This window comes from Nerophis lumbriciformis, linkage group LG02, assembly GCF_033978685.3.
Source record: "Nerophis lumbriciformis linkage group LG02, RoL_Nlum_v2.1, whole genome shotgun sequence".
Classification (NCBI taxonomy): domain Eukaryota; kingdom Metazoa; phylum Chordata; class Actinopteri; order Syngnathiformes; family Syngnathidae; genus Nerophis; species Nerophis lumbriciformis.
This window is the reverse complement of record NC_084549.2, coordinates 54,285,618-54,298,217: the sequence shown is the minus strand read 5'-3', so window position 1 is coordinate 54,298,217 and position 12,600 is coordinate 54,285,618. Positions and strand designations below refer to the sequence as shown.

The 12,600-nt window shown below is 41.5% G+C and overlaps 1 protein-coding gene across 1 annotated transcript in view; it reads left to right on the top strand.

Moving 5' to 3' along the window:
• slc18a2 (solute carrier family 18 member 2) overlaps positions 1–11,698 on the top strand; it is a 111,097-nt gene extending 99,399 nt beyond the window's left edge. The window contains exon 16 of the mRNA XM_061964696.2: positions 11,478–11,698. Coding sequence (XP_061820680.1) covers positions 11,478–11,585 — 108 coding nt within the window. The 3' untranslated portion in view covers positions 11,586–11,698. The remainder of the gene's footprint in view (positions 1–11,477) is intronic.
• Positions 11,699–12,600: the final 902 nt, after the last annotated feature.

Sequence of the window (12,600 nt, the reverse complement as noted above, 5' to 3'; positions counted from 1 at the left end):
TTTTTTTTTTAAATGTATATTATGTTTATAAACTCAGGAAATATGTCTCTGGGCACATGAGGACTTTGAATATGACCAATGTATGATCCTGAAAAGACTTGGTATCAGATTGATTCACAAATTTGTGGTACCATCCAAAACTAATGTAAAGCATCCAAACAACAGAAGAATAAATGATTATTTCATTTCAACAGAAGTGTACCTAGAACATAATAATTCATTTTCTACCACTTGTCCTTAATTATTTTGACAAAATAATAGAATGGAAAATGACACAATGTTACTGCATACATCAGCAGCTTAATTAGGAGCCTTTGTTTGGTTACTTACACCCTCGGCCGCAGTTCCATGATTTACGGTTTGCGGCCTCATGTTTTGGACATTCGAATGAAGAGAGGGGCAGAGCTTTCTACCAATCACCACCTGGTGGTGAGCTGGCTCCGATGGTGGGGGAGGATGCCGGACAGACCTGGCAGGCCCAAACACATTGTGAGGGTCTGCTGGGAACGCCTAGCAGTCTCCTGTCAGAGAGAGTTTCAATTCCCACCTCCGGAAGAACTTTGAACATGTCACGAGGAGGGAGGCACTGGATATTGAGTCCGAGTGGACCATGTTCCGTGCCTCTATTGTCGAGGCGGCTGATTGGAGCTGTGGCCGCAAGCTGGTTGGTGCCTGTCGTGGCGGTAATCCTAGAACCCGCTGGTGGACACCAGCAGTGAGGGATGCCGTCAAGCTGAAGAAAGAGTCCTATCGGGTCCTTTTGACTCATGGGACTCCAGAGGCAGCGGACAGGTACCGACAGGCCAAGAGAAGTGCGGCTTCAGCGGCCGCAGGGGCAAAAACTTGGACATGGCAGGAGTTTGGGGAAGCCATTGATAACGACTTCCGGACGGCTTCGAAGCAAATCTGGACCACCATCCGCCACCTCAGTGCACTGTCAACACCATGTATGGTGAGGATGATGTGCTGCTGACCTCCTCAATCCCACCAACACATATTCCTATGAGGAAGCAGTGTGGTGGGCTCTCCTATTTCTGGGGCTGAGGTTGCCGAGGTAGTTAAAAAGCTCCTCGGATGAGATCCGCCCGGAGTTCCTTAAGGCTCTGGATGCTGTGGGGCTGTCTTGGTTGACAAGACTCTGCAACATCGCGTGGACATCGGGGGCGGTACCTCTGGATTGGCCGACCGGGGTGGTGGTTCCTCTCTTTAAGAAGGGGAACCAGAGGGTGTGTTCCAACTATCCTGAGATCACACTCCTCAGCCTACCCAGTAAGGTCTATTCAGGTGTACTGGAGAGGAGGCTACGCCGGATAGTCGAACCTCGGATCCAGGAGGAACAGTGTGGTTTTCGTCCTGGTCGTGGAACGGTAGACCAGCTCTATAGTCTCGGCAGGGTCCTTGAGGGTGCATGGGAGTTTGCCCAACCAGTCTATATGTGCTTTGTGGATTCGGAGAAGGCATTCGACCCTGTCCCCCGGGAAGTCCTGTGGGGAGTGCTTAGAGAGTATGGGGTATCGGACTGTCTGATTATGGCGGTCCGCTCCCTGTATGATCAGTGTCAGAGCTTGGTCCGCATTGCCGGCAGTAAGTCGGACACGTTTCCAGTGAGGGTTGGACTCCGTCAAGGCTGCCCTTTGTCACCGATTCTGCTCATAACTTTTATGGACATAATTTCTAGACGCAGTCAGGGCGTTGGGGGGATCCGGTTTGGTGGCTGCAGGATTAGGTCTCTACTTTTTGCAGATGATGTGGTCCTGATGGCTTCATCTGGCCAGGATCTTCAGCTCTCACTGGATCGGTTCGCAGCCGAGTGTGAAGCGACTGGGATGGGAATCAGCACCTCCAAGTCCGAGTCCATGGTTCTCGCCCGGGAAAGGGTGGAGTGGCATCTCCAAGTTGGGGAGGAGATCTTGCCCCAAGTGGAGGAGTTCAAGTACCTAGGAGTCTTGTTCACAAGTGAGGGAAGAGTGGCTCGTGAGATCTACAGGCTTCAGTAATGCGGACGCTGTATCGATCCGTTGTGGTGAAAAAGGAGCTGAGCAGGAAGGCAAAGCTCTCAATTTACCGGTCGATTTACGTTCCCATCCTCACCTATGGTCATAAGCTTTGGGTTATGACCGAAACGACAAGATCACGGGTACAAGCGGCCAAAAATAGTTTTCTCCACTGGGTGGCGGGTCTCTCCCTTAGAGATAGGGTAGAAGCTCTGTCATCTGGGAGGAACTCAGAGTAAAGCCGCTGCTCCTCCACATCGAGAGGAGCCAGATGAGGTGATTCGGGCATCTACTTAGGATGCCACCCGAACGCCTCCCTCGGGAGGTGTTAAGGGCACGTCCGACCGGCAGGAGGCCACGGGGAAGACCCAGGACACGTTGGGAAGACTATGTCTCCCGGCTGGCCTGGGAACGCCTCAGGGTCCCCCGGGAGGAGCTGGACGAAGTGGCTGGGGAGAGGGAAGTCTGGGTCTTCTCTGCTTAGGCTGCTGCCCCCGCGACCCGACCTCGGATAAGCGGAAGAAAATGGATGGATGGATGTTTGCTTACTTACTACTAAAAGGCAAGTTGTCTTGTATGTTCACTATTTTATTTATGGACAAAATTGCAATAAGAAACATGTTTAATGTACTGTAGAATTTTTTTTGTTAAAATAAAGCCAATAATGCAATTTTTTGTGGTCCCCTTTATTTAGAAAAGTATCGAAATGTATTGAAATACATTTGGTACCGGTACCAAAATATTGATATCGGGACAACATTAGCCATGCCTAACCATCAAACAATCAAAATAAAACAATGTTTTGATTTTTTATTAACCACATTAAAGGCCAACAACCATGGGCCTATGTATGATTTCTGAGCAATAACCAAACGTATAAAGAAACTGTACTGCTGGCCAACGTTCTCTCTAAGGTGCGCGCCTGCGCAGCAAATCAAATCCCATCTGAATTCTAAACAAAATAAACACATTTATTCTGTGTAATTTTGGCAATGCAACTCTGAGTGACAGTGACAACAACGGTGTTCGTCAACACCGTTCAATTATTGTAACGTCCATCGAGATGCTTCGAGGACAGGAATTATATCGATCACTTTATTGAGCAAAACTGTTTACATTCAGCCATAACCACACCAAAAACATGAGTAAAAAACTTCTATCTCGAAAAACTAGTCATTTTCTGCCGTACAAACCAGGCCAAAACCAACTTGTCATCTGTCACCAACACGCATACCACTAAGCCACTGGTGCGTTTATGGCCACACAAAAAGTCGGACAACTCAAACACCACACAAAGTTACACTATGACTCCTCAGTCATACGTGTGCTTATTCTACTGTCATTTATTATTAATGTTAATTTATTGATATTAAACATGGAATGCTGTTACTAGATAAAGTTACAGGAATGCAGACTTCATCCTATGCTTACATTTCATTGTGCAACATGAGGATGCTTAAGGGCAACTAAATGTGATCTCTGAAAGGGGTACAAATGATTTCCAAAGCAGGACCCCCACCCAGACATATTGTACAATACTAATCCATAGCTTATGAAAAACAAGATTTCTTTTATTTTCATTACAAGTGGGCCAAATCACTAATATTACAAAATAATCTCATGAAAATGACTCCTCTCATTTGAGTGTTATAATAAAAGATTGGTTTGAGACAGGTGTGCTGCTGGTATTGCCACGTGTGATGTTGCTCACATGTGCTCCACTGAATGCTCAGGGAGTTTTTGTGTTTCCTCACACACATGAACAATTAGAGGGAACATTGCTGCTGGCTTTGTTTGTTTTGGTGTGTGTGTTCGCCCACAGAGCAAGTATGACTCCATCTGTTTAACATATCACAACATGCTGACAGAACATAAACAAGGAGAAGGCCACACCGTCACACATCATAAAAATTACAGAAGCTAATAAGTGTGCTGTTCCTTTAAACACATAGGAACAGCTGCAGGTGTGAAATACTACATTTCACACTCAAAGATGGGTCAATATGTAGATGTGTGTAATGTAAGGCTGCAGCTAACGATTATTTTTCTATCGATTAATCTATAGATTTTTTTTTTTTTTCGATTAATCGGTTAATCTATAGATTATTTTTTCGATTAATCTATAGATTATTTTTCCTTTTACCGATTATTTTTTTTATTTAAAACGAAGATGAAAAAATAAATGTAGGCCAGTTTTTTCAAAAGGCATGGCTTTTATTTACAGAAAAAAAAAAGGATGGCCACTCAGTCAACATTGACAACAACATGACAAAATATTCTGTAACAATGTAAACATTTAAAACTTTTAACATTTAACACAATTAAAAGTAGCGTATTTGCTTTTTAATGTGCAAATATAAAAGTAAACACCCAGTGCAAATCTTAATATTCTGCAATAGTATAAGCATTTCAAAAGTAAAAGTATTGCTTATTTTGCTTTAAAATTTGCAAAAATAAAGATAAAGATCCAATACAAAAAAGTGCAAATCGGAAATATTCTGTAACAGTGTAAACATTTCAACAAAAGTAAAAGTATTGCTTATTTGCTAAAATGTGCAAAAATAAAGATAAACATCCAATACAAAAAAGTGCAAAACGAAATATTCTGTAACAACAGTGTAAACATTTCAACAAAAGTAAAAGTATTGCTTATTTTGCTTAATAACACAACAATGATAGTATGATTAAAGTGAAAGTTAATTGTTCGTTTGTACATAGTATATGTAACTGTTAATGTTGTAAAAGGTATTTGCACAACTAGTTAACGTTAGCGTTAAAGAGGAGCGCGTCTTTGTAAACACTGAACAGGCACGCCAAACGCGCCTCTCAGAGCGAAACAGTGTTTTAGTTTATGAATTTACAACGCAGATACAAATGACACATTCATGTTTTTGTGTAATGATGACAACGTATACTCACGCGGACGATTGACTAGTTGATGGTGATGGCAAGAACGCTGTCGGGTGTTTTCTTTTCAAATGTTCGTTTATAGCCGTTGTGCATACAACAACATTATTAGCAGAGGTGGGTAGAGTAGCCAGAAATTGTACTCAAGTAAGAGTACTGTTACTTTAGAGATTTATTACTCAAGTAAAAGTAAGGAGTAGTCACCCAAATATTTACTTGAGTAAAAGTAAAAAGTATGTTGTGAAAAAACTACTCAAGTACTGAGTAACTGATGAGTAACATACACACACATATCATATATGTATATATATATATATATATATATACATATATATATATATATATATACATACACACACACACACACACACACACACACACACACACACACATATATATATATATATATATATATATATACACATATATATACATACATTGATATATACAGTATATAATTTATATTTATTTATTTTGACGTTTTTGTTTACATGTTAAAGGTGTTTTAATGAATATACATGCATGTTTAACACATATAGATTCCTTTCTTTCATGAAGACAAGAATATAAGTTGGTGTATTACCTGATTCTGATGACTTGCATTGATTGTAAACAGACAGTATTGCTTATAACGTCCACGTTTTCAAATGGAGGAGAAAAAAAGTTCCTAATTTCTGTCTAATACCACATGAAAGTGGTTGGTTTTTGGCATCTTATTTGTCCATCTTCCATATTCGTTTTTATACACTTTACAAGAAATAAATAGGCGGCAAACTCCGTAGCTTGCTAGCTTTTTTGCGCTGGCTTTCGCAGACTCTTATTTTGAAAGCGCGGCGCGATGGACGGCACCTTTATTGTGAAGACAGGAACTGTGCAGTCAGTCTTTAGGCTTTTGACGGGATGTACGATTGAAATAAAAAATAGTCTTTTTTCCTTCACACTTTTGATTGATTGATTGAAACTTTTATTAGTAGATTGCACAGTACAGTACATATTCCGTACAATTGACCACTAAATGGCAACACCCCAATTCGTTTTTCAACTCAGGTCATGTGACCGCCTGGCTCTGTTTGATTGGTCCAACTTCACCAGTGACTGCATCTGATTGGTGGAACGGAGTGAAACGTCACCAGTAAGGCAGGCACTTTGAAGGTCTGTCTGACAGACCAAAACAAACAAAGTGTGCATTAACAGATCGATAAAAATTAGTAGCGAGTAGCGAGCTGAATGTAGATAAAAGTAGCGTTTCTTCTTAGGCCGTTTATTGAAATACTCCCACACTTTTGACGACTTTTGGCGTGCTTTTTTCCCCCTCGCTCGCACCGCTCGCATCGTCTGCTTTGCGCTCCGCCATGACGGTAGTGTGACGTAAATATGCGACGCGTCGAAGCACAAAAACGGCGTCGACGTATTTACGTAACCGATGACGTCGACTACGTCGACGCGTCGTTTCAGCCCTAGTGTAATGTATTACACGTGCAATAATATCTGCATGTTACTCACACAACTGTAAAACGAGGCTGAAGTTAGTTTATGACTGATTGGAATGTTTGGTGATGCTGATAGTCGATACCATACTGATACCCATCACTTAAAATGTTGTGATCATTGAATACTTTTGTCACTGGTGCAAAATAACAACAACAACAACAACAAACTATGGAACAAAAATATTTAAAAAATGTTGAGTAAATAATCTTTATAAAAACGTTTATGGTTTGTGAAACCTTTGATCTATTTGTGAAAATCTAATAAAGACACAGTTAACCCTTTTTTAAGCATGTAGACCACATTATTTCTGGTCCAGATTAAAATCTTCTCTACTTAATGTTCTCCAATCTGGACTAGATTTCCCCTGCAGACTGTAAAGGTTCATGAAAACACAGTTTTTGATTTGTGAAACCTTTATTTTATTTGGGAAAATGCAGTGAAGGCACCCTTTTTAGACATGTGGACCACATGGGTCTCGTTCCAGCCTTGTCTGTAACGCACACTAGAGATGCGCGGTTTGCGGACACAACCGCGGAGTCCGCGGATAATCCGCGGGTCGGGCGGGTGACATGACGAAAAAAATAGATTTTAAATAGATTCGGGCGGGTGGCGGTTGAACCAATTCGGAAATATATATATACATAGTTAAATGTTGTTACCCACATACGAAAAACGAGCAGCACTCTTTGAAACAGGCAATTATTCATTATTCAGTTCGGTCAGCTGAATAATTTTGATGGTTACGTGTTGTTTGGGCGCACTACAATGCAAAGGAATTAAGGCAATTGTGTTGTTTATTGTGGGTTTTTTCTATTCGAGATATACTACTGTGTGTTAATTATTTGGCCTCGCTTTCAAGTGAAGCGCATCGCCGATTGGCTACAATGTAAGGCTATTTAGCCTGCTTTGTTTGTCGCGACCGTCTATTTTCATTATAATTCAAGTTTGATGATAAAGTGCAGTCTGATGGGTTTGATTTCCCCCCATTTGCCTTGGCCAATAAGTTGCGGGTAATTTATTATTATTATTTATTTTATTTATTTTTGTTTAAATAGGGATGACATACATATGTTATTGTATAATTTAAGTTTGTGCGTGTGATGGACAGCCTAAAGCTTATGAGGCACATTTTTTTTTATTTTTTTTATTTCAACTTAAAAACCTATGAGCCTATGCCTATATGCCTACAACATAGGCTATGTGTTTATCTTTATTTTCCTGCCTGTCGTTGACAATGGAGATTGTCTGATATTTTGTCATGGCTGCAGATCAATCAATAAAGGTTCATCTTTGTCGCGAAATTGTTCACTGTTTCACTGTGCACCCCGCCCTCGTCCCTATTTGAGCATTATAACGTTAACAAGTTAATATTCATTGAAATAAATTCAGAATTTTTTTTTACCTAAAAAAAATGTAGGCCTAGTCTTTCTAAAACATTTTTTTAACTTCTTAAAAGCATCGTTCTGCTTGCTGCAACTGCGCACACAAAGTGTGAGGAACGCACTCCTGATCTGAGGGCATTGGCAACAACAGTCAACACTTTCTTAATGGAAATGACAATAATACTATAATAATGATAAATAATATTATCACGCATTAATATCTCTTAGCCACTAATGCGTGGCCAAGAGATATTAATGCGTGGCACGCATTGAATGTCTCTGCTGCATTGGATCAGTCTCCTTTCTTTAACAGGCAAAAGCTTTCTAACCTCACTAATGCCTTGCATCGTCTATATTAGATATATAACAACAGGTGGGTGGCGGGTGGCGGGCGGGTGTGGATTTGATAAAATGTTAGTTCGGGTGGATGGTGGGTGGATGACGACTTTTGTGATGCGGTTGCGGATGAAATAATTGCCTATCCGCGCATCTCTAACGCACACATAAGATAATGACTTGATGTTAGCACAACCAAGCTTTTTTTATTCTGAAGCTAGCAAACGTTTTGAACCAGGAGTTATGTGGATTTTTTTTAATTACCATGAAATCAATCACATGGAGTTTGTGGAGTAACATTCAATCAATCAATGAACGTTTATTTATATAGCCCTGAATCACAAATACATCAAAAGGCTTCACAAACCCCAATGACATCCTCGGATCTGATCCCACATCCGGGCAAGAAAAAACTTAACCCAATGGGAACGATAAGAAACCTTGGGAGGCCCCGCAGATTTGGGTAACCCCTCCCTGGGTGACTGGTTCAACAGATGCTGAGTGGATATAGTTAGTAATGTGAGAGTCCAGTCCATAGGGAGGTTAACAGGGCGATCCTTTTGCATGTAGACAAGTGGGCAGCACAGAGACGTCACCAACTGATGCATAAAGGAGTGGTCCACCCGTGGTCCCAACTTGGAACAGCTGCGGTTCCTCCGTGTAAACTGATCAGTGGTTTCCTGATAACCTCTACACGCAGGAGAGGGTGGCAGAGCAGAAAAGAGAAGAGGCAGATCAACTGGTCTAAAAAAAGTGGTCTATTTAAAGGCCACGGCGTATAAATAAGTTTTAAGATGGGACTTAAATGCTTTTACTGAGGTAGCATCTCTAACTGTTACCGGTAGGGCATTCCAGAGTATTAACAACAAGAACAACTCCCCAATAAACATGGATCATAATCAGATAGATGAGGTTACCACCTTTACTTACCTAGGAAGCATTATTGCTGTGGACGGAGGAACGGAGGAGGATGTCAGTGCCAGAATTGGAAAAGCAAGGACCACATTCACTATCCTAAATAAAATCTGGAAAGCAAAAAACATATCACTCAAGACCAAACTGCAAATCTTCAACTCAAACGTCAAATCCACCTTACTCTACAGTTCAGAAACCTGGAAGATCACTGCCAACATACTCAACAAAATACAGACATTCTTCAACCGCTGCCTCCGTCGCCTCCTAGGTATCTACTGGCCTAACACCATCTCCAATGCCAACCTGTGGGACCTCACTCGACAAGACACAATAGAACCACAAATCAGGAGGAGGAAATGGAAATGGATTGGACACACACTGCGTAGACACAATAGCTCAATCACGAAACATGCTCTAACATGGAACCCGCAAGGCAAGAGGAAGAGAGGAAGGCCTAGAGCCACTTGGAGAAGAACCACAGAGCAGGAGATGAAGGCCCAAGGGCTGGCATGGCAACAACTGGAGCGAAGGGCGCAAGGCCGAAGGGGATGGAGGAGTTTCATCAATGGCCTATGTTCCTCAGGGAATTTAAAGCCCTAAGTAAGTAAGTAAGTAATTCCAGAGTACTGGAGCCCGAATAGAAAACATTCTATAGCCCGCAGACTTTTTTGGGCTCTGGGAATCACTAGTAAGCCGGAGTTCTTAGAACGCAGATTTCTGCCCAGGACATATGGTACAATACAATCAGCAAGATAGGATGGTTAATATTTTATACGTCAATAATAAAACCGTAAAGTCACATCTTAAGTGCACAGGAAGCCAGTGCAGGTGAGCCAGTATAGGCGTAACATGATCAAACTTTCTTGTTGTTGTCAAAAGTCTAGCAGCCGCATTTTGTACCAACTGTAATCTTTTAATGCTTGACGTAGGGAGAACCGAAAATAATATGTTACAGTAATCGAGACGAGACGTAACGAACACATGAATAATGATTTCAGCGTCGGTGGTGGAGAAAATGGGATGAATTTTAGCGATATTACGGAGATGAAAGAAGGCTGTTTTAGTAACACTCTTAATGTGTATGAATGACCTCATTCATCCAGGTCATTGTCATCGCAGGGCATTCAATCGATCGCACCTGGACTGTTTGGTTTGTCTTAGAAGACGTTTGATGCAAACGAGGAATCCTAACTGTCAAAGCCAACGACAGTCGTTGAAGTGAAATTTCCCCTCGTTAGCATTGAGATATTGTGTGGCAGAACGATTGCTGTGGATCGACCAGTCCAAAATAGTCTGACTTACCCACGTTAGCATTCCATTCAGTTGTAAACAAATGTCCCAAATGGCATTCTGGTCACAGAATGTTGGAGGCTAAATTGCAGAGTCTTTTAGGTTGAAAGGACGTTGTATGTGGGAGACAAGTGGTGTCGCAGACCAGAACAAAATGTACAGATTCTGGACAGGAAGTATGAATGGTATGAAAGAGGAGTGAGGGAAGCCATCTACAGTATGTCAAGGTTGAAAAACCATCCCTGAACAGAGGTGGTGGTCTGTTTGATTGTTTTCTACATTTTAGGCCCACCTGGAATGTGTGGTTTTTCCGATTGCTGGGGTCTAAAATACCAGACTTTGCAGAAGATATTTCAAAAAGTTGCGGCAACAGTTGCAATGTTTTAAGCTTGATCTTTTTTCTACTACCATTAGATCAGTGCATGATTTAACCATTTCCAATCAATGCTTTCGTGTAGAGGCAGTCAATATAAAGTTAAAGTACCACTGATAGTCACACACACACTAGGTGTGGTGAAATTATCCTCTGCATTTGACCCATCCCCTTGTTCCATCCCTTGGGAGGTGAGGGGAGCAGTGAGTAGCAGCGGTGGCCGCGCTCTGGAATCATTTTGGTGATTTAATCCCCAATTCCAACCCTTGATGCTGAGTGCCAAGCAGGGAGGTAATGGGTCCCATTTTTATAGTCTTTGGTATGACTCGGCCGGGGTTTGAACTCACGACCTACCGATCTCTGGGCGGACACTCACATATGATGAATATGTTTGTGTTATTACATATTAACAATGCATGTTCATTTACGATTAGCTTCCGGTGTCATTCTACTTAGTGTGTTTGTGCTTGTGTGTGTGTGTAGAATGGTTATCCATTTTTTCCTCCAGTGATAAGGCTACATGGAAGAAATATAGTTTATTTTATGCCGTGGTGGTGAGCAGCCGTGTTACTGCTGCATGGAATATGGAAATGTAATTACATTTCCATATTCCTTGTTGCAGTAGTGATGCTCCGATCGGGGGATCGTGGGATCGGATTGGGGACAATGTTGGACACAATTGTGTCCAACATTGTCCCCCGATCCGATCCCACGATCGGAGCATCGCTACTTAGAACGTGAATTGGTTTTGATGGCTGACTCCAAACTTTCCTTCAACTGTCGTTTCAGGCAATTTTGATGGACACCAACTGTTCAATGAAGACCAGGTCCTATTCCACGCAGGGAGCTTCCTACCAAGGTGACAACATGGATCCAGACGATGATGATTACGACTAGCAGGATGGCAGCCATGCAGGGTAACATTGAACGAGGGTTCAGATGATCTATTTTGTTGTATAAAAATTAGGAACACAGAAAAAACAGCAACAAAATAAAGCAGCTAAGATGTTTCCGTGTGAATGTCCTGCATCGCGTCGTCTCCGTTCAGTGTTCAATTAGCGCTTGTTTCAGGACAAACCAAAGTTGATGTTGATCTGTGTTTGCGAGCGCAATTTGCAGCCGACAGCCTTATTGATTAGACAGCTGGTTTAAAATCTCTTTGTCAACAGTAGAGGAGTGCTGAAAAACATGCTTTAGTTCAAATACACGGTGTCACTAAAGTCCAGCAATTATGCATTTTCAGTGGTAACTCTGCTTACAGGTTGAATAGATTCTGTGAGCTTGTTTTAAAAACACAAAATCAACGTCCGTTATTGAAATGAACTTCAAATATTAATCCATTCCGTGCCCCTAAAAACACTACAATTTCTGTATGAAAAACTGCACAAAAGAAGCTTCTACAAACAAACAGTAGTTTCATGAAGTAACTAGCGTGGATAAATGCTGGGTTACATCAGAATCCAGACAAACCATCGCTAGCAAGTATCTTCATGATATATTTATAAAACAGAACGATTTGATTCTTTGGACACATTCTTTTTTACACCACAAAAGAACATAATACTAGATCCGCCCAAGCAAAGTCTATGAGCATGAACTCATGAAAACTACTCGGATGAGAGGCTAAATGCCTTCTCACACAACTGATCGGTTTATGTGTTTACACTCGGTTAACTTAAAGGCCTACTGAAATGAATTTGTTTTATTTAAACGGGGATAGCAGATCCATTCTATGTGTCATACTTGATCATTTCGCGATATTGCCATATTTTTGCTGAAAGGATTTAGTATAGAACAACAACGATAAAGTTCGCAACTTTTGGTCCCTGATAAAAAAAAAGCCTTGCCTGTACCGGAAGTAGCGTGACGTCACAAGTTGAAAGTCTCCTCACATTTCCCCATTGTTTACACC